Source organism: Scomber scombrus, chromosome 13 (assembly GCF_963691925.1).
Source record: "Scomber scombrus chromosome 13, fScoSco1.1, whole genome shotgun sequence".
In the NCBI taxonomy this organism is placed as follows: domain Eukaryota; kingdom Metazoa; phylum Chordata; class Actinopteri; order Scombriformes; family Scombridae; genus Scomber; species Scomber scombrus.
The window spans coordinates 14,324,870-14,347,294 of NC_084982.1; the positions used below are offsets into that span (position 1 = coordinate 14,324,870).

Consider the following 22,425-nt stretch of genomic DNA (forward strand, 5'->3'; position numbering starts at 1 on the left):
TCAGTGGCTTTTAGCGCAGGTTACACAATAGAACAAACAGTAAACAAGGTGGATTTGTAACCGTCCACTGAAGATGGGAGGACAGCAGATATACTGTAGAAAAAAATAGATCAATAAAATAGAAACATAAAAATAGATTTGTTCAGCATCAAGAAATAAGGATGTGTCATGGCTGTATGAAACATAGTGTGACCGAACAGATGTTTTTTAAATTGTATCATATCACATTAACCAATTTGGTAATCCAACAAAGAAGCCAAGGCCTTTTCATTAGCTTCTTAGAGGCTAAAATGTGGCAGCAATTCCACATATTTGATCACTTGACAAAGAGAAAAAAACTGTCAAATCAGGCGAGCCCACTTCCCTCCTCCTCCAAATTGTCTGTCTTTGTAGTACCACCAGGCAACAGTGAGTGCATCACTGGAAACGTGGAAGTGCGCAGGAGCCGCGCAGGGAAATCGAAGAGAAACAAGGATCTGGGCAGCCAAAAGAGCTACTGGTGGATCTCCGTCGCTGAAACCATGAAAATCCTGTCGACATTTCTCTAAGAGAGGGGAGAAGGTGCCCGAAAGAACCTGGCAGATAGCGTCGATGCGCGCAGCCAAAAATGACGACAGTGGGACAGTGATTTTCTTCCTCCAGCTCGTCATTTTTTACAGTCATATGCTTGGATGCAATCCGTCTCCTATGTGCACTGATCACAAAGGAAGGACTGGAAACCGAATTATCTCCAACGCAGCCGCAAGTGCGCACAGAGACGCTTCGTCCTGGACACAGTACCCAACGCCTAATTTCGCAAAGATATTGCTGTTTTATGGGGCACTGAGAGATTTTCAACTTTCGCATGAAAACTTACTCCGTGAGTACAGTTTTGAACGGGTCGATATAGCCCCAACCTTCACGGGCGATGAGTAATCCACGACGCAGCAACTGATAAACCTGTAAAACCTGGACTGCGACTGGCGCGTTTGGATACCCTATCCTGTGCGTCGCTTATTCTTTTATTCATATGGCTTCTATCTTCGGGGTTTGTAAACTACTCGTACATTATTGATATTTCATGGCTGTAGAGTGTAGCAACAGTGTGTGGCGAAAGAGGACGGTGCAAGACTAACAGGGGCGAAGACAGCGCACTTTTCTCGCCTTATTTCCAAACAGGAGACATTGCGCACGGCCATAAAGGACCGCAGCAACTACAAACCAGACTTTTTTTCTTTTAAATCATTGAATCCTTTATTATTTATTTCGCTGCTGTCATCGTAGTATGTCTGCACTTCGAAAGAAATTTGGGGACGATTATCAGGTAGTGACCACCTCATCTAGCGGGTCTGGATTCAACCAGCCTCCCCCAGAGAAAAAGAAGAAGAGGCAGCGGTTCGTGGACAAGAACGGGCGATGTAACGTCCAGCATGGGAACCTGGGTGGTGAAACCAGCAGATACCTCTCAGACTTATTCACAACACTAGTAGATTTGAAATGGCGCTGGAATCTATTTATTTTCATCCTCACCTACACAGTCGCTTGGCTTTTCATGGCCTCTATGTGGTGGTTCATCGCTTACATCAGAGGAGACCTCAACAAAGCGCACAATGACAAGTACACTCCATGTGTGGCCAATGTCTACAACTTTCCCTCAGCCTTCCTCTTCTTCATAGAGACCGAGGCCACTATAGGATATGGTTATAGATATATCACAGACAAATGCCCCGAGGGGATCATTCTCTTTCTTTTCCAGTCGATCCTCGGATCGATCGTCGATGCCTTTTTGATCGGCTGCATGTTTATCAAGATGTCTCAACCCAAAAAGAGGGCCGAGACACTGATGTTCAGTGAACATGCGGCGATTTCTATGCGAGATGGAAAACTAACTCTCATGTTCAGGGTCGGCAACCTGCGTAACAGCCATATGGTCTCTGCACAGATCCGCTGCAAATTGCTGAAAGTAAGTGATAGTTCTTTTAGTCAGGATACATCCAATATTTTTTGTTTATCCCCATTATTTATTATGGGGCAGGCCATGTTTTATAAAGGAAACTAGCACCAAAAGGGCTACTCCTAACTGTACACCAAAATGTTGCATTTAATGGATAAAGCACCATTCTCATGTCAAAAAAATGGGTGAAAATAACACAAATAGTGGAAAAACTATAACCATTTGCTCCAAAGTCATTGCACAGGAATGTGGCATCCTACTTGCCAACAAGAAAATATTTTGCAAAAGTGGTACAGGAAAAAGAATCCACCAAGTTTGCCAATAGACGTTCACCAACACAACAGAAGGTCTCTATTCAAATTTTAAGAAGAACAAAATTTAATTTTTTAAGAAATCTGTTTGAACTATTGAATGACAAAGTGGTATTGTGTTACAACTTGGTGCAAATATGCTGCTGTTCCTTATTAGAGGAGAGATTCATCTATGGATTTCCCTTCTGTCCACCTCCTGGTTCAAACCTTTAAAAACCTTTTAGCAATGCTTTACAAAAAACATACATACAGAAAGTCGGTGATAGTGTAGGATATCACATCTAGGTTCCAAGAAAGTTTAAGGTAAGCAATATGTCAGTAAATTTGACCAGACACACTGCAGGAATATCCATCTTAAAAAATATTTTTTTAAATTAAGACAAGTGGGTATTCCACTTGTTTCTAATGGCCGTGTCCTCACATAGCAGGTGAGTGTAATGTATCAAGAAAATAATACTTGATTCAAAAGACGCACCAGTTAATTTGATTAACTTGCTTCAAGACAGACACATTTTAAGAGTCAGTGGTATATCAGATCACATGCTGAGATGGATATCCTTGCGGTACAGATGCCTCTTAAAAACATTAAAGAAAATGATCTGACAAAGGTTCTTGGCAGCTCTATATAGCTCTGTCTTTCCCCTTCCTTATACCCCACCAAACATGTCTGTCTCTGTCTCTGTTTCTGCACGCTCCCTCAGTCTCGGCAGACACCCGAAGGCGAGTTTCTTCCGCTGGATCAATTGGAGTTGGACGTAGGTTTCAGCACCGGGGCAGACCAGCTCTTTCTCGTTTCACCACTCACAATCTGCCATGTGATTGACACCAAAAGCCCCTTCTATGACCTCTCCCAGAGGTCCATGCAAACAGAGCAGTTTGAAATTGTGGTGATACTAGAAGGAATAGTAGAGACCACAGGTGAGTAACCACAAACACACATTTTTATTGGCCTGTAACCTGCAGTTGTGGCTGCAGGCGAAATGTACAGTAGCTGAGTATGTTGTAATGTCTTTCAAGGTGCTGCAGTATCTATTTCTGTAAAGAGTCTTATGAATAATATTGAGCTCTTTTATAGGTGTTAATAGCTGACATCTGAATGGGCTTGTTATTGACCTCTTGATTGCATTTTATTGATTTTCTGTTCTGAGGCAAACATACAGAGTAGCTTATAATAGTAGTGGTTAGCATTTATACATCATAGATGATTGATTTTGTGTTGCAGACATTAAGTGAATTTTTTTTAATCAATGTATTTTAACACTTCTGGGTTTGGGGAAATAGAGCTGAGCATATGAGTACTGAACACTGTCAAACTCCAACAGGGCAGCAGTCAGGCTGTATACATTTTCTTTTATTCATCTGAAACAAATTCCTTTCCTCCATCTTTGTCCCCATACAGAATTTACCTTGTGGCTGCTCTCCTCAGAGGGGATAATGATTTGCTTTGTAAGGTCCCTTTGGAATTAGGGAATTCCATTTCCACAAGATGAGTATTGCCCCAAGTAAAATTCTCCACTGTGGTCATTTTAAATTCAACCGTTTATTTGACACAGCTGATATAGTGTGGCGAGAGCCCCTTCAGTGTTATAGAGTGAGCAGAGGAGTAGTTGTAGGTTGGTTCAGAGAGAAATCAGCATGTGGAGATGTGACAGGGAGGCTGACACTGCAGACAGCAATTAGAAAAACAGTTTTAATAGTAATGTGTTGCAGTTTTATTAAAGTCTTTTGTGGCTGAGATGTATTTGACATGCAGCATTTCCTGTACATCATGTTATTTCGATGAGACGTGACATATTCACAGCAGCAGTATGCATCTTTAAAAGATGTTAATTCACTACAGTATGTATGCCTAGTATTTGTGCAGTTTGGATATAGTGTTGGTTACTCCCCTTAAAATGTGGTGTGACACCTAATTTTTCCCAATTGGAGTATTTTTTTATGTGTAGTCTTTTGTTTCAGTTAATTATTTCTCAATAGAAATTATATCCATGATATATGGTCTAAAATGATCTTCTCTATGAGAGTGGTTATACTGTGCAGTTTATTAATCTGAACTTGCCTGTTTCTGTTTACAGTAATTCCCTTGGTTGTAAAGTATGAAAATACTCAGCGTAGTGATGTAATTTAATTATCATTGATGTACCAGAATGTATTTTTAGAATTACAGTGACTGTCCCAGAAGCACGTGTCATCATATCATTCTCGTTCATGATAGCTACCATCTCACTTTTAATCAAATTGTTTTTGTAATGCTCAGGTTCTTAGTTACACAGAGATATCTGCATGGAGGAGCTGTTGTGGTTGTGTGAAGTTAGTGGAAAGGCTGATGTAGAAACAATCTATGGTTAAAAATTGATGTACAGTGAAAGTCTAAATCCTCAGACGCTTTCATTTCTGGCCAATGTAACTCTGTTTCCATGGCAACCCCTCCTTGAGTATTCAGGATTGCAGCACTGCACCTAAACTTAGGTTTTTATTCCTATGGTATAGGAATCATAACACAGTTTTAGTAATAAACCAGGCAAACATGCAATACCGAACATGAAATGAAATAGTGTTGCTGACAACATCACCTGGTATTAAGGAGGATCTCCTGTGAAATATGAAAAGCACACGGAGGCGTTACTGTACCATGAAGTGCTTGCCAGAACAGGTGATACAGCAGAGAAAGAGTAAGATGAAATATGTATGAGGCTTGGTGTTTACCAGCGAAGAAGCTGCTCAACTCCCCACGTCTATATATTTTTTTCTGTTTTTAACGTGCGGAAAAAAAACACAGCCTGGAACACAAGTTAAAATAGTCTCCACTGCAGATTAAAGCTGCACAGTCTCTGGTTCTTTGGTCCACCAACTAGATAATAACAGGCACAACACTGTACCCTTTTGACATAATAACCTTTTGTTCCCCTAGATCACACAAAATATTTTGGACTGAAGTTTTCTTTGTACACAAGAATAGAGAAGCAAAGAGCATGCAGGAGCCCAGAATTGTTCCAATTTGCTGTAACCTCTGACAACCTCTGTAACGCATAAAAAGGCATGAGCTAATGCTCATTCCATTTGAATAGGAGCCCAAGGTATTTTGATCACCACTTCAGTTGGATGCACACTCCAAATGAGACATGCAGGATGTCTGGTAGCAGCATATTTTCCTCTGGAGTAATGCCAGTTGTGGTACCGAGTTGGATTTCTAACATAGCTGCAGGAAGACGTTTGTTTGAAGATGTCGATGTGCTGCTGAGGATAAATTGGATTTACATCACGTTGCAATTAATGCACTGTACATGCTGTCTGACTGCTTGCCCTGAAAAACAGGCTCAGTGAGGAAAAAAAAGAAGATGCCTCCTTCTGTATAATGACAAGTTTTGGTTAATAGCACTAACAGGGATAATGTTTGACACAGTCACAATCAGTAAATAACAAAAACATCAGTCCCCAAAGAGTAGCTTTAAAGTGACGACTGTGTCAATTGCTACAGAGCAAGTATGAACGTCAAACTATGTGAGTAAACGCGTTATCCCTCTCTTACTTTGTTGATGTGATTTTCAGCATAATAACACAGAGCTAAGTTACAGTACTTCTAAATTATGTGTGCGCTGTCTGCAGGCCTGGCAGGTGCAGAACTGAAGAGGAATTTAATATAACTTCGAGGAATAACAATAATGACTGTAGATGTTTGGGTATTGTTCAAATAAATAATGAATATAAATGAGCTCAGATTTAGATATGATGGAGTTCTGATCTAGGGGTAGAGGAAGCTGTATAAATAAAATGGACTTGACTTGTGATAAAAAATATTTACCTCTTAGATTTTACAGTTGAACAATAATCAGTTGTGATATGGTGGACAAACTGAACTCTGTTACCTCCTGTTTGTTTGAATTATTACATAATATGCATATATGTATGGTGGCCCTGAACATTTCCTGAAAGGTTTTTGTTGTTTTGTGAAATGTTGTTTTGCACGATATATAATCCCTAGAAATGATGTTCATACATTATTAATTTGCAACAGCAAACATATTTTCTAAGAAATATAATGCAGTGCAGATTACCTTTTCTATCAACATAATGAGGAAACATTTAATTAAAGTCTCTGTCAAGTTGCAAAATGTTGAATGTATCGGCAAAATGTTCATTGGCAACATATATTATGTTTATTCCACATTTGCTTTTGCAATACAACATCCATTTTTTTAGCAATTAAAGCACTATTGAACTTTTTATGTTGAGGCATCCAGATCACTGGGTAAGATTAGGGAAGGATTGTGGTCTTGGTTTGACATTGAAAAAGTCAAAAGTGACTCAACAATTACACATTACATACTTTATTAATATTGACTGAACATCATCTTTCTAACCTTGACTAAAGTGCTTTTGTTGCCTAAGCCTAACCAGATGCGGGACTAAGGATGGGAACCGTTGTCTATGGAATCAAAGTCCTGCACTTTGAACGACCACTATCCTCCTCAACCGTGTCTTTATGAGTACCATGAAGTGTATAAATGTGGCATTTCCTACCCTTGACAAATTGTTGCCAAGCAGCACATAAAACCATTTTTATGAGACAGGATCAATCTGTTACAAGCCAATATCAGCCAGTATTGTTGCCCTTTAAAAGCCCTTAACATTTATAGTCCACCCACACAGGTGTTTTTACTTATGTTGCCTGATTAGACCACTTCTTTGTGATTTGAACAAACAGGACTTGACTGACATCTCCCTCCCTCCCCTACTAGTTTTGTTGCACCTGCCAGGGCGGGACAACTCTCCCTGTTATCATTCTTATTGGTCCATAGAGTTTGGTGACATCACATAATTCCCAGCAAAGCTCCACTCAACTTCAACCTGACTAAATATCTAATTAGCCATAGTGATTGAAAACAGCTGTGTGGGCATGTGATAATTCGACATGTATAAGGTCATGTTAAGTATATGATTCATGGACAAATTAATCAAAAACAATGAAATAATGACATAATAACATTGCAGGAACATTTTAATTGGTCCACTGCAGAGCTGACGATGACTTTGACTCATTAGCTGATTCAGAACTGCTACATGCAGTCCTCAAATACATCAGAAGTTTAGATAGGTGTCCCATTAACACCAGCAATGCTGCTCGACGCTACAAAGGCTTAAAAACCAAGCCAGAGGCAATCTGTTCATTAGTGGAGCTGATGCTCAAAAAACTCAAAAAAACAACTGTAGCTGCCAGTAACAGACGTTTACGTTCCTCCAACCATGAAACTAATCAGCATATTGCAACTAAATTCATTTCATGATTTTCAATGTTGAGTTTGCACAGGATGCATTTCCACCACCACACTCCCCATCTGATTGCTGCAGCTCCTGGATGCTGAAAATGTATTTTAAACCATGCAGTTTTCAGATTAGGAAGGCTAACAGAGAGATAAACAAGCTGATGATTTATTTCAAGGGGAACCCATTTTCAGTGGCGAACAGAAACAAGTCTGTCAGCACATTAGTTTATCCCAGAAATTCTGTATATAATTCTGTTTGGATTCTAACACGGTGGCAAAACACAGAGTTAGGATCTTCACAAGCCCTGCAAAGTGTTTTTAAATTCACTCATCAGCCATGAAAAGCAATGATTCATGAGCGTAATCTGTATCATCAGCATAAACCTTTTTTATTATCCCAGGCGATGTGACTTTCATGCAAATGTGTGCAAGTGTGATCATAACACTTTGTAGGATGTGTGGCGAAATTCATATAATGTTATAAATACGTCATATTTAGAAAAAAATGCCAGAGGTATATATCCGCATGATTAACACAGCTGTCTTAGTATTCATTTAGACTCTTGTATATGCTCACTGAGGTTCCAGATCGACTTTGATTGTTCTGGTGACACAGCATACACTCTTCCCACTGAACTAACTGATAATCCATGTTGGTGAATAATTCTCCACTGAATGTGTGTTGGGCATGAAACCCCACGTCACATTTCATCTCACTTAAGAGGAAAATTCTGGCAAAAAGATCAAAAGCACAGTTTTTCTTTTCTCAGATAAAGTCATTCGTTGATTTTAATTGTTTTTAAAGATTTCTGCCAGCCCCCTCTTTTTCATATTGCTACAAGGCTTTCCTATGATTCACCGCTATAGATTAAAAAATAGAATATCCCAGCTATCTGCTCATTTTCAAAATGAGTGTGGGTGGCCAGGGTTGGTTGCATATAGACAGGATCAACTGGTAATGTTTATTCATGTGTTTTTGTGTGCATAAATGCCGTATGATAGTGGAGAGTACAGCTTTGAGTAATGAACAGCCTGGTGTACCTGTGTGCTCAGTATTTGGAACTTTTAATGAGGCTTGTGTTTGTGCCTGTGCAGTAGTAAAGTTTTAAGAAAAGAAGCAAGGTTCTTGAATATTTATGAAATATATAAAATTCTTAATGATGATGGGATCCCTGCTTCAAAGTTTAGGTAAATAAAAAAGTAATTAGCTGACCTGTGCAGTGAAAATAAATCTTGTTATATAACACTATCATTATAGCTTCAATTAAGTTGTCGTTGTTGTGCAAATAATACACCTAAATGCGTAATAATTGCTCTGTAGCAGACATTGTCTAGTATTAAAGTCAGCCAGTGTAATTAATTGGAAACATCTATTGCCACTGATTAGCAGCGCAGCCAATGTCATGGCCTGATCTGTGTTTTATTATCAGCCGCAGTAATTGAAATGAAAATGGAGAGCTTTCTGTTGCACTGGAGGCCTAATAGTTACAATCATATGAGTAAAAGGCTGTAAACTCAGATGTCTGGGGTCACCTGAAGTCAGGAGCTTCAGAACTTGGGTAAACACTGGCACAAGTGAACTCCGGATAGAAACTGAACATAATTCATTGGGAGTCATTACACTGAGATCATGTGTCGGGCTCTGTGCTGCAGCCCCAAGGGTCAAAGGGTTAAAGAGGGTTCAGTGGGGGAAGTTGAAACTCCAGATCAGATGAGAGCGGGACTTTCCAATTAAATCTAATGTGCTCAGGGTGAGAACTCAGGAGAGCAGTGGATGTCCCTGCTGAGCTCTGCCTGTGTAGCCACGTGTCTGATAGCTCATAGCTCTTGTTAAAATGTATTTCATGCTTTTGGTTCATTTGTCTTATTTTTAACTACCTGACTTGAATATTTCAGTACATCATATATCGATGTGTGATATCGATATATCATAGTGTCATGAAGAGGTGTAGGAGTCTGGATCACAATACAGTCATATAATGACATACTTCTATTAATCTTCTAATCAGCACAGACAGTATGTTAATACTATAACATAATGTTACTTATTATGTTCATCAAAAAATGATCTACATGTTTTAGGATTATATTTCTTTCTGTGAAAGTAAAAGCAGCATTATAGGATTTTAAATAATTTCAGGGGCTTGCTGATATAGTTTACAGGCTACAGTACATACAGTAGCTCTGCAGGGGACGGTCACAGTATTATGAACGATAATATACTGTTTAATATATAATGCAATATATTACAATAATCCTAATGCTCTTTTGAAACGTATAATTTACATTTCAGACAGACTGTCAGAGAAGTGTTGGTTCAACTTTTGAGTTTTTGGTGTTGTATTGAATTATACTACATTATATGACATTATTACATTATATCTTATGCAAGATACATTGTACTATGTATGCATACGGTTGAGCAAAATATTTACATTATAATTCAGCTCAATACATGAACAAAAAATTACAGCCATAGACCTGAGTCAACAATTCACACAGCCTAAACATTAACTGAACTTTATAAGTTTAACAGTGTTGAAAGGCTGTCCACCCCCTTCACAGCTTCTACTGTACAACTACTCATTATACTTTGTACAAAGCCAGCCTCATCTGCCTAACACTTTGTACTGAATAACCCTGGACAACATTACTAATTTTAGATAAATAAATAAATGTTCTCTGGGTGTCTGTGGAAATGTACCTTGTATGTCTACTGTACATACAATAATTGCAGTGGGAATGAACTCCACATAATGGGCACAGCAGCGAACCAGCTATGACATCCTGGAATTATTATCCCTTTTAGATGAACTGTGCTGGCTTCCCAAGGGGGAGTATGGTAATTGTGTCTTTAGGGATTTGTCGAGTCCCTGTTGGATGGCAATAAATCACTGGTAGAAGAGGTGTGGCAGCAGACCTGGGATGAACTTGTTGTGTGACGAAAGTACCCGCAAAGCATTCACTAACAGTGCCTCGGTCTTTTTGTCACGCTACGAAGAGTTAGAAATAATTGAGTAGATCTCTGTTGTCTCAGTAGGTGTGCATGCCATGTTTTGAGAAAAACACTTTTTTGGTAATTAAAAACACAAACTGGAGATGTGAATATTAAACCCTGTCATTATGGAGGATGCACACTCAGGACAAAGTGTTACATGTCTCGAAACTGAGATAACATTGACGTCTTAGCTTGTTTGAGAGGTTATAATTGTGAGGAAGGTTAGGATGCATTTGCAGTGTTGGTCACTATCAGCATTGATTGGTCGTGCTGCAACTGTCCCTGAAGTGCAGGTGAATCAATCCTGCAGCCTAAACACAGAGCTACATGAACATGTTGTTCTTTAGGCTTGTCTTCTTGCGAGGCCATCCTCTGGGATGTCTCTTTCTATTTTTGTCACTCAGACATGCTTGAGTTTACTGCAATAATCTGCTCTCTAGCTCAAGTGACAAACTTGAAAAACAACAGGGACGCTTTCTCAACAGTGAGTGTTTAGTGCCGTTCAAGTCTGAGATCTCTTAAGGCTTAAAAAAAAAAACTTTTCTCTCCTTCCTTTCAGCTTTAACTCCTCTTCATGACTTTAGTAGATTTAATAGCCAAGATCAATATGAGATTTGAGCTTTTCCCATTCAGTCTGTTTTAAGAAGAAAATGGGTTTCTGATCATTTCTGCAGTCAATATATAATGAGGAGAAAATCATTTATGTTCCCTGTGGGTTTGGACATATAGGCTCGGTGTGATTTTTTTCCTATCTGACCAATTGTGGTTGTTTGGCCTAAAGGAAATCTATCAATTGCCATTTTGCTCAACTGGTTCCCTATTCAGCAGTATTCAGCATTGCCAATACTTGGTAATATGTGCTCTCCTTGCTGTGTTAATGGCCTGCAGCCATATGTTCCTCTAGCCTGCCTGACACCCCACCTAGTGTGGAGATGGTTGGCAGCCCCTGCTCCTATTCCCTTCCTTCCCTTTCCAACAGCCTCCACACTCAGCATCCAGGCTACCCCCTCCCCCACAGCAGAGCACTTCCCCTGCTTTTTCCCTCCATCAGCTTCCTCCTTGTTCTCATTGCTCAGCCGCTGCTCTCTGGGTGAAATAAGCCTCAGAGCCGAAACAAGTGGAAGCCACCTTTGCAAACAGATAGCACACATAAACATTCTTAAACAGAGGGAGGGACTTATTTCCATCTTTAAAAAGTCAAACTGTGAAAAACAGGTCACTGAATGCTTCTGGATTGTTCTACATATTACCACTTGATGGTGGTCACCATAGAAACAGATGATCAGACGAGACTTGTGGCCAGTATAGCAGTAGCTGTATCAAAATGTGATTTTAAAAATCTTTTTATGGGCACAATTTGATTTGACCTTTGCAACATTTCAATAAAAGAATAACCAGTCAGATGAGAAGAGCCGCACTCTTCACAACTATATTCTTCAGACCTATGTGAATTAAAAAGTTTCCTCTCTTTAGTAAGGTCAGAAACACAACATCTTCATATTTTCTTCTTTTTCAGCTTTTATTTCCAGTTCTTACTGTTAAATGTTTGTTTTATGTAAAGCACATTGAGTTGCCATTGTGTATGAAATGCGCTATATAAATAAAACTGGCTTGCCTTGCCATTCATTCAGCCCTTATAATCTTATTCAGCACAGCAGCTTCATATTTTGAAACACAGATCCTAAAATAAGTCAAAGGGGAGTTCTGATGTGCGTTTGGCACAACAAGGAATGGGATAATTGCATTGAATAATTATTGTACCTCGGGATCCAGATGCAACAAAGGCATGTTGTGGATAGCCTTGGCCACAGTGAGATCCTGACAATGGTAGCAGTGCTTGAATGAAAAGGATGAAACTTGGACAGTGTTGTGTGGCAGCACTCTGTGTATTCACCATCCAGATTCTCATGCTTGTTTTTGCTAGTATTTTTCTCATACATAACACTTGAGCTGTTTCCACAGCCCTGATAGACTGTCAGGGGACTTTGCTGACAGCGCTGCACTGTTGAGGAGTGAATTTGTGTGTACGTGTATGTTTGTGTGTGACCATTTGAGTGACTGAGTGAAAGGGAGAGCCAGACAGAGAGAGACAAGGAGGGAGAGAAGAGTGAGCGCGGGATAGAGAGGTTATTTGTGATTTTGCCACTAAATAGGAGGTTGCAAAGACCTCTCAGACACCCAACTTCCTCTTTTCAGTGATTCACATTGTGAGAGTTCATTTCGAGAAGTCATTTGAATAAACCTTCATTTTTACATAGATGTCAATTTTGAGTGTCATTTGCTCAGTGCCTGTAGGTTGTCGAATCATATAATAACGCCATTTCTTTTTTTTTCTACACAAAAATCTGGATTGAGACTCTGCCTAGAAGGTTTGACAGCAGTAATAAATAGACGTTGGCTCTCAGGTCTGCCTCTTGACTCACTCTGTCCTCAGTTTGTCAAGCACAGATCTGCAGTCGAGAATCTGACTGAGCCAGGCACCAAACGGATATGATCCTCTGGCTTCTACAACCTGGATAAGCTTCTTTTGGACAACCGAGTCTGTGAATACCACTTAGATTTTTTTCAGCTACTATCAAGAAACACTGGCAGGCTGCCTCCGAGTTTACAGTGCTTTTCTATTCCAGCCACCAAAGAACCCATTTTATCTTAGCTGTCACTCCGTAGACTCTGCTTCTGCTTCACTTTGTTAAACCACAGAGGCACCCAGCTCTGTGTTATCACGGAAAAGTGCATTTATTTAGAGCCTCGAACTGAGATGGCTTTTGGGCCTCTAAATCTCAAAGTGTATTGTTGACACAACTTCCTGCTTCTTTACTTTTTTGACAGTCCATAATGGAATCAGCTGGGATTCTGTACTCATATAACACATACAGTACAGTACAAGCAGAGCGCCTGTAATCTCCAGACAAATGTTCCATCTCAGTGCTGTAAAGTCATTTCCAAAATTCAATTCTTTGAGTTGAGTTTGATTTTCATATTTGAATTATGCCTGGAGAGTTCATTTAAAAACATGAGTGTTGCTGAGATGATAAAAACAAGTCTCAGCATGCTGCTAACACATCTGCACACATGGATGCAGATAATATTTATTCTCAAATTCCCATGTTCTCTCCCCTCTGAAATGTACCTTTAAAGAGATGCTTTTTTTTCTTTTTCTTTTTTCTTTTACATCTGTTTTGAATTTGTGGATTCAGCAGAGGATTATTCTAATGCCGTTCATGCTGTCACATGGATATTGCATATGAGAGCAGCAAACTGCCTGGTGAACTTCAGCAACGGGGGACTTGTGAAGGGATTTCACACTTTCACACAAATTTTGTGTGGGATTAAGATTAATTGTGCAGTTCATCGGCCAGTCATATCATATATACCACACTCTGTAAAGGCATATTTATATTTTTTTAAATTGACAGAAATCTGCAGGAATAGCTCTTAGTAGTTGAGTGGTGACGTTATTTGCACACAGGCTGGATCATATTTTATTTACAAACTGAGTTATCTTTACACATCCTTTTTTATTTTCATACTGCATTTAGGTTGCTAAGTATACTTTATACTATATTTTGTATTTTTTCTTGTGTGTTGTGATTTATTAAATTATTGATTCATAATATGTTTGTAACTGTTACTTTCTTAGATTGCTTTATTTCTTAGATTAGGTTTACTCTTAAATTGTATTCATTTGTTTAAAATAAAAACCAAGATAGAAAATAAATTTATATTTGGGTGAAATGACTCTTAATTCTTGATTACAGGTGATCTGAGTTGGAAAGCATTAAAATCTCCCAAAATTGAAGAGACAAGGTTTATTTTTTATTTTTTTTACTATGATAGATTATTATGACAGAACAGTTTTGTTGTTTAAATTTGACGTACCATTCACATTTCCAGGTCTACATTTATATTCTGGGGCTCTACTGGAATATCTATGAATTTTTTACAGTTAAAAAACTCCTCATTTATCTTATACTGGCCCTTAACACAGCCCTTTAGTTCAGCCTCAGTCTGAAACAGTCTGGTTTGGCTCCTGTATCTTTAAAACCCCGCTCCCAATAAGCTTACTTTGTTCTGATTGGCCAGCTTCTTGAAGCTGCATCTTGGCAGATTTTGAGTGGCTTCTTCTGTTTGTTTTTTTTTAACTTGAGATGGGAACTTTTCACACACGTCTGTACATATTTGGCCTGATTTAAAATATTTGAGAGGACAAATCAAACAGCCTGTGGAACAACCTTTGTAGTGATGGCTGCCAACAGATGGCTGTTTGTGGACATGCATGAATTATGTGACATCATCACTAGGAGGAAGTATAGGTAACATTGCAATCAAAGTGTAGTGCAGGCTGAAGCCAGGGATTTTGACTAGCAGGCATAGACTGTATATAAAGATGGACGTAGTGGGAGGTGACATCATCCATTGTTTATTTAAAGTGATGGATCTCTTCATGCTTGCATGCAACTGGAATTTCTGTTAAATTAATTTCTTTAACATTATCAAATCCATGAGTAAAGTGGAGAGGAAAACTGCAGCTAATGTGCACCTATGCACTCTCTAATAAGCTACATTCATCTTCCAATCACTTCTACTGCTATGAAGAATCACCAGGAACTGAGGCCTGTGTTTCAAAGCTAGAATATGTTGTTAGCCAGTTGTCTTGGTGGCTTTGTCTACCATGAGGCACTCTACATACATATTTATGGGGACATTTCATGATAAAAGGAATCAATATAACATCTGTCTGCCACCGTTCATGAAGAGCAATAGTCTTGAATTTATAAGTGGCGCAAGTTTGAGGACTGTGTGAGCAAATCTATCAAGTTAGCTGGAAAACATCATTAAAGCTATGTGGCACAGGTCCTTAATATGTTCTTTTTAGCTAAAAAATACATATTTGCTAACATTTTGCACAACACATACTGTAGAACTGAAAAATATCATGAAATATTGAAATAAATGTGACACAATCACCAACAATGACTTGAGGGGGTTGATGCTTTTAAAAAAATTCAATACATTTAATAACCTTACAGAATGATCAGTTTGTTGTATCATTTAATGGTGGTATTGCAGTAAAAGTTAAAATATTATTAATAATACCCCTTCATCCCTTTTTGTTTCCTTGCTTATTTCACATGTTCCTTCTTTACCTTTTTATTTCATCCCTTTCTTTCTTTCCTCTTTCCTGTCAAGTTTCCCTTCTTCCTACCTAGCATTAGTGGCGCCTCAGTGTGAAGAAGCACTGAAAACATGGAATGAAGTTTAATTGATTTTAGCATTCTCTCATTAAGCAAACGGGATGGACTTGATAATAAAGCACCGAGCACTGAGTGGACAGACCAATGCACTGTGACCATACACTGTAAAAGTGTGTGTGTGTGTGTGTGTATGGTGGTGGTGGTGGTGTGGGGGTGGGTCTAAACTAATATAATTGCTGTGGTGCCTGTGAGGTATCTCAATCAAGTATCATTAAATGTACTGAAATATTGTGACAACAGTCCGACTCACTGTGAGTCCCAGCACTAGGGAGAGCAGCAGGTGAGCCAACTGTCAATGACAGCTGTCAATCAGCACCCACACTGCTACTATAAGTCTTATTAACGGAGTAATAATGTCCAAACTGGCCACCAGCACACTTCTTAGACAGCTTGAAGTAGAGAATTTTCCATTGTGGAATAAGATATACTACAAACAGCAAGTCAGTCATTACAGTTCCCTTGTAATTTATTTGCTAATTTGACCGTCAAATGTATGGCTAGAACAGTACTGATTTCAACAGTAGTTCAACATATCCCGGCAACACAATAACAGGGCTGTTAAAGAAATTCTCATTGTGGGGACCTTTATTGAGAAGGGCCACTCCATTGAGGATTTGAAATGTATTGGTATTGGCTTACACTGAGTCACAAAGGGGAAGAGATAGCCATTTTGTGAAATTAGAAGTGTAATGGATCCAAAGAGTTACACATTTCTCTTCTAACGGGCTGAATGAGGATTTGCTCCTTCATAGATTCCAATGTTATTTTTCCCTCTTGGTTTTCTCTGCAACCCTCCGGCATCTTTAAAAAAAAAAAAAGATGTGTTTATGAGTAGAAGAATGACTGAGTTTGAAAAACGTTTTTTTTTGGGGTGGGGGTGGGTTTTTGTGATTAAATAAACATTTTGGTCAATGAAACGTCAGAAAAGACAATATTCCAATGCCCAATGGGACACATTTAAATAGTTTTTCTTCCTCAACCAACAGTCCAAAACCAAAAAGTATTTTATATACTGTCTTAAACAAAAAAGAAAGCAGCAAATCTTCACATTTGAGAAGCTGGTACAGGCAGGTGTTTGGTATTTTTGCTTAAAAACTAATTTAACAATCAGCTGACTATCAAATTGTTGCAAATTAATTTTATGTTAACTGACTGTTGATTAATTGAGTAATACTTTCAGCTCTTATTTCTTTATGTCCATTTAAAAATATGTAAATGTCATATACCATACATTTTAATTTATTGTGTTAATCATGGATGAAGATCGACATTGTTATTAGTCCAGTGAAAACTTGGGATCTCCAATTTTGTTGATTTGATAAACAGATAAACAGAAGGATTAAATGCCCCCAAATGGGTTGAAAGTAATTTCCTATGTCAAAGGCTAACATAGCCACTGGATTAAACTCAGCTTTAAGGAGCCTGAAAAACAGAAAGAAAACATCCTATTTTCCTATGTTCTTTAAAAGTTGACATTTTGTTGATGCATGATATTCACAAGATGGGACCATACAGTCTTACTGTAATGTATAATTTTAGGTTGTGCATGTACCTGAGTCCCCCTCCAGTTCACTCTCTCGCTGTGATTCATTTCTTTCCACTGTGTACTCTCATCCTATCAAATAACATAACAATAATAATATACAGTCAGATGGTGTTTAAAAGTAATAATACTAATTTGAAGCTGTGTGTGTGTGTGTGTGTGTGTGTGTGTGTGTGTGTGTGTGTGTGTGTGTGTGTGTGTGTGTGTGTGTGTGTGTGTGTGTGTGTGTGTGTGTGTGTGAGATCTTGTTCGGTTTCATTTTTGACATATGTTAACCAATGTTACCAACACCTTTTACTGCCTGCGACAACACTGTACAACACACATCAGAGGTGTTTCTGTCCTATAGCTGCATGTTCCCATCAGAATACAGCAGGAAAGATCGTTGACTATTACTATTGTGTTGGTTTCCTGCTGTGTGTGTGTTACACAGTGCTCGTATGATACAGAATGTAGATACCATGACGATGACACAAGTAAAAAACTGTGCAATGTAATGTAAGAGTGATAGATGATATAGGAAGAGAAAATTGCACAGTGCTATACTAGGGATGACATTTGTAATAGGAGCTCTGGCTTTCACTGATGAGAAGTCCACAAAATATATGATTTACTGACTCCACCATTATGAGCAGGGATTTTTTGTTGTAAAATGTCACTTTTCACTGACAGTAAAACCATTTCGGTCAGGCTCTGAAGCCATATGGATGATTTGACCCTGTCCTGTGCAGAAAATCAATTTTTATAAGGAGAGAGAGAGAGAGAGAGAGAGAGAGAGAGAGAGAGAGAGAGAGAGAGAGAGAGAGAGAGAGAGAGAGAGAGAGAGAGAGACTTTGTTTTGTGTTGTCACTGTTACTTTTGAACAAACTCAGCATTGAAAAGGCTTATGGCTGTCGCATACACACATTCCTACAGTTTTGTTTCCATAGAAACACTGAGTCTCAGGCAGGCGTGTATTTTAGAGTTACATAAGGCTTTATCGGTAATACGAAATACACACCAATGTGGGTTTTATTTGTCTGTATCCCTATTTGTAGGAATAATACATACCAAGGGTAGAAAGTATAATCATTGCACTTATTTTTAAAAATAATTGTGCTATTTCTGGATGTGTAACTTATGAGGGGAGGTCTATGTGTAACATATTTTTCCACATAAAACGTGTAAATTTCCATCACAAATCTCCCAGTGTGGTGGCCTCACTGAACAGGGAGGTTTCTGTGTCTGTTATTCTGTGTGCCATGTGAATGTGGGTGTTGCAGAACAGCTGGTCTTTAGCAACACAATTGTACATATGCGTTGCAGTCGTGTCTATAATTATGCAACGGCTCAGGCATCAATCCTTGAATAATGTATGGAAATTAAATGTATATTAATGACCATGATTAAGTCTAGTGCTGTTGGTAGTTTGTGAAGAAGGGTGTAGTTGATTAGGCAGCCCACATCAGTGAGGTTCCTAATTTTTTTTTTTTTGCGTGTGGGCCGAGTAGCTTTAGAGGAGGGGCAAAATGTTGAATAGGGATTCAGCCCCAGGACTGCAGGGTTCATGGGTTTCCAGAGACCGAGGTCTTACAGTAACTCCTACACCATCTGCAGGAACAATAGAGCATTATTAATAGATGTAAGATGAGTCTATTTGGGTCTTGTGTATTACCCTTCCCCTCAGGCACAATTTCATTTCAGCTGTTCCAACCTTTTTTCTTATCGTGCACCAGTAATGTTGCTATTGACATTTTAGTCTTGTGCTGTATATACATGGAAGTCCAGTTAGCACTGCAGCATCGACTGAACTATTCAATAAAGCTGGCTTCTGGTGATGATTAAGTAGTTGTTATAAAAGGACTTAAACAGAAAGCTTTTCACACCACAGTTCTCTTAGTTTCAGGGCACATCCAGTCAGCCTGTTGATGATCACATGGTGATGTTTTGGCTGAAGGCAGTTTTACAGGCTCACAGCGCAATGAGATTTCCATTCACACTTAACTCTCAATCGCTTTGGCCCTACAGTTCTCATTAGCGTTGCTCATTTTATTCACTGCAGCACACTTCCATATGCCTATAGGCTTCGGGACTCTGAAGCAATAGTGCAGAAGTAATACTGTGAATACCCCAAACGCACTCGATGTTCAGTCTCTTGCACATCTGCGATTGTGTACAGAGCTGTTATCAGTGAATTATTTTATGACCTTGGGAATCAGGCGGAATCACAGATGCCTCTAGTTTTCGATGATGACATCCTTGCAATCAGCAGCGGTGTCTCGCTGTGAATGCGCGCTTCGTGTTAGTTTGGACCCAACTGTCGCTGCTAGAACAATATTAAGCTGGCAATTAAAACATGTGATAACCGACTGCAGTTACTGATTTCCTAATGGATTTTAACAAGCCTCAACATGAGTGCCCCCAGTCATTCCTCTATGCTGAGGAAAGCTCTTTGGACTGTTTTAGTATGTTTGATTTACATGTAAACTCAATTATAGATCTCTCTCACGGTAAGAAATTAAATAGATTTTTCAGCAGAGTGTTAAATGTGCTAAAATGGATAGAGCTTTGCTGTAAGAAATGTAGTGTGATATAATGCACAGGTAGTTCTGATAGCAGCTGCTGAATAAAGGTGATGAGTAATCACTAATAAGCATCCAATAACTTTGCGTGAAAAAAATGCTGTCGATCATTAATTCAAACCTCATGATTTTGGTAATTGCATTAATTTGTTTCTAAGGACGTGAGGGGAATTTTTAAGCAGGGATTTAATTTAGAGTCCCTTGTGAGGGGAAATTTATTCCAAGTGTATCATAATCTGCTATCCTGTGCCGAATTGGCAGAGCATAGTGAAGGGTACACATACACAAACACAGAACATGCTAAGTAGGACATTTTGTTTTAATTGTAATCTCTGAATGACAGAATTGAGTGCTTTTTTTTATTAACAACAATTGCCACACTCATTTTGGCTTTTCTCAAGCTTAACAATGTCATGTCACTGATACTTCATGTAACCTTCTGTGTTTTGGATTAAATAGAATTCCTTTTATTGCATAAGAATGATCCAACCATCAAAATACATTTTAGGGTAAGCTAGACCTCCTGAAGCCTTTGCCTGCAGCAAATATTCTGGTGGTTTGTGCTCTCCAGCAATTTGATTATCCTAATCCTCTATCTTTTGTAGTGACTAGCCAACTTAGAATCACTTATTTAAAGGTGTGGTCTGAACTATTAAGTAGCATAAGAGGTGATGTAGAGACGACCTGTGGTTTTCACTGAAGCACAAACTTTCTTTTTCCTTTAACAAATCTATTGATTTTTGCGTTGTTATCTGACTTGTGAATGTGCAAACCTGAACTTATTTTGTAAATTCAGGAATGTGGAACCAAGCAAAGTAAATACAATGAAAATTATATTGATATACATACTGTATATGTAAATATATGACAAGTTGATTGGCAGTTTATAGTTTATAGTCTTATTAAGAGCTGCCTCATAGTCATTTTGGAATCAATTGGACTTTTTATGATTAAACAATTAGTTGTTCTTGTGAAAAAATACACAGCAAATAACTTTTAATTATTTTTCATGTTAGGCTGGAAATTGCTCATAAACATCACGTTCGTAGATGTAAAATCAATTAAGCTTATTTATTTTGGCAGCTGTCTGTACTACAGTGCTGAAAATGAATTCTGGTGAATACCGTATTGTTGATTCTTATGGAACAGCTCCAAGCATATAATTAAATCAGGGCTGTGTTGTTTAATACTGGAGTCATGAAACATTTAATCTCAAAAAATGTGTCTCTACTGCGTTGGTTTGTGGCAAGGCGATGACACATAATTTGCCATAATTGATGAAGTCCTGACGTTAATTTGTAGAAATAAATCTCAGAGTTCATCCAGTTGATGTCATTTTCTGAATATTTTTCTCTTAAAACAGGGATGACCTGCCAAGCGAGGACGTCTTACACCGAGGACGAGGTTCTGTGGGGACACCGCTTCTTCCCGGTTATCTCCTTAGAGGAAGGCTTCTTTAAGGTGGACTACTCTCAGTTCCATGCCACATTTGAGGTGCCCACCCCCCCATACAGCGTAAAGGAACAAGAGGAAGCTCTTCTCCTCTCCTCGCCCCTCATGGCTCCATCCCTTTGCAATAGCGGGGAGAAGAACAGCTCTCTGGACTGCCTGGAGACTCTGGAGGACAATGACAGCACAACCAAGCTGCCCACCAAGCTCCAGAAGATGACAGGGCGGGACGGCCTGCCTAAGAAGCTACTAAGGATGAGCTCCACCACTTCAGAGATGACTTACAGCTTTGGAGACCTGCCCATGAAGCTGCAGCGAATCAGCTCTGTTCCTGGTGTCTCTGATGATAAGCAGGCTGGTAAAGCCTCCAAGATGTGCACAGAGCCCATGAGTAAGTCAGTGGCGGACTTACCTCCCAAGCTGCAGCGACTGGCTGGGGGAGGAGGGGGCAGAATGGACGGACACCTTCCGCCCAAACTCAGAAAGATGAATTCAGATCGCTTTACATAAAGCAGGCAACATATTTTAACTTATGCCATCCACCTTTATTTCCTAACCTGAAGTCCTTGTACTATTCCTAATTTATTAATGGACAATATTCTTATATTAAAAGAAATGTAGACTATGTGCACAAATACCTTATATGAAGTAGGGTGATGGAATTGAGCACATTTTGTCCCTGGATGTAGGTGTACATGCTATGACGAAAGACCTCTGATTTTTTTTTTTTTTTTAGGATGATGTACAATTAGCACAATCTGGCATGTAAGAAACAACGCATGTAGAACAGAATCTCAATAATTTCTGGCATGACATTTATTGATATATTATTTTACAAAAACAATTTCATTAGTGAATTTACTGACAGTGAAAAATTGCACAAAGCCATATGTTTTACTATGTGGAAAAACATACATTACATGATTCTAATTTGTGGTGACGAAAGGCACATACATTTGTTTTGAGTTGATTGCTTTTGTTGTTTAATGTAAAATTGTGGCAATGTTATGTTGATTGCATGCTCCTCTTATTGACTTAGCTATACAAAGGTAATAGACAAAGATGTTTAGCCTTAACTATATTACCTTGTTTCCATTTTCATGTTTGTTCA

The 22,425-nt window shown here is 38.8% G+C and overlaps 1 protein-coding gene across 1 annotated transcript; it reads left to right on the forward strand.

Moving 5' to 3' along the window:
- The first annotated feature begins 1,264 nt into the window (after window positions 1–1,264).
- Window positions 1,265–21,824, forward strand: kcnj3a (potassium inwardly rectifying channel subfamily J member 3a). Its single transcript, XM_062431484.1, has 3 exons — window positions 1,265–1,942; window positions 2,946–3,162; window positions 21,229–21,824. The coding sequence occupies exons 1-3, from the start codon at window positions 1,265–1,267 to the stop codon at window positions 21,822–21,824; spliced, it is 1,491 nt and encodes a 496-aa protein (XP_062287468.1).
- The last annotated feature ends 601 nt before the right edge of the window (window positions 21,825–22,425 follow it).

Excerpts from the sequence above, each read along its gene's own strand:
- kcnj3a (XM_062431484.1), top strand. The coding sequence starts at position 1,265 with ATGTCTGCACTTCGAAAGAAATTTGGGGACGATTATCAGGTAGTGACC. Across the intron at positions 1,943-2,945 it reads TCCGCTGCAAATTGCTGAAA|TCTCGGCAGACACCCGAAGG; the intron begins GTAAGTGATAGT and ends ACGCTCCCTCAG. Across the intron at positions 3,163-21,228 it reads AGGAATAGTAGAGACCACAG|GGATGACCTGCCAAGCGAGG; the intron begins GTGAGTAACCAC and ends CTCTTAAAACAG.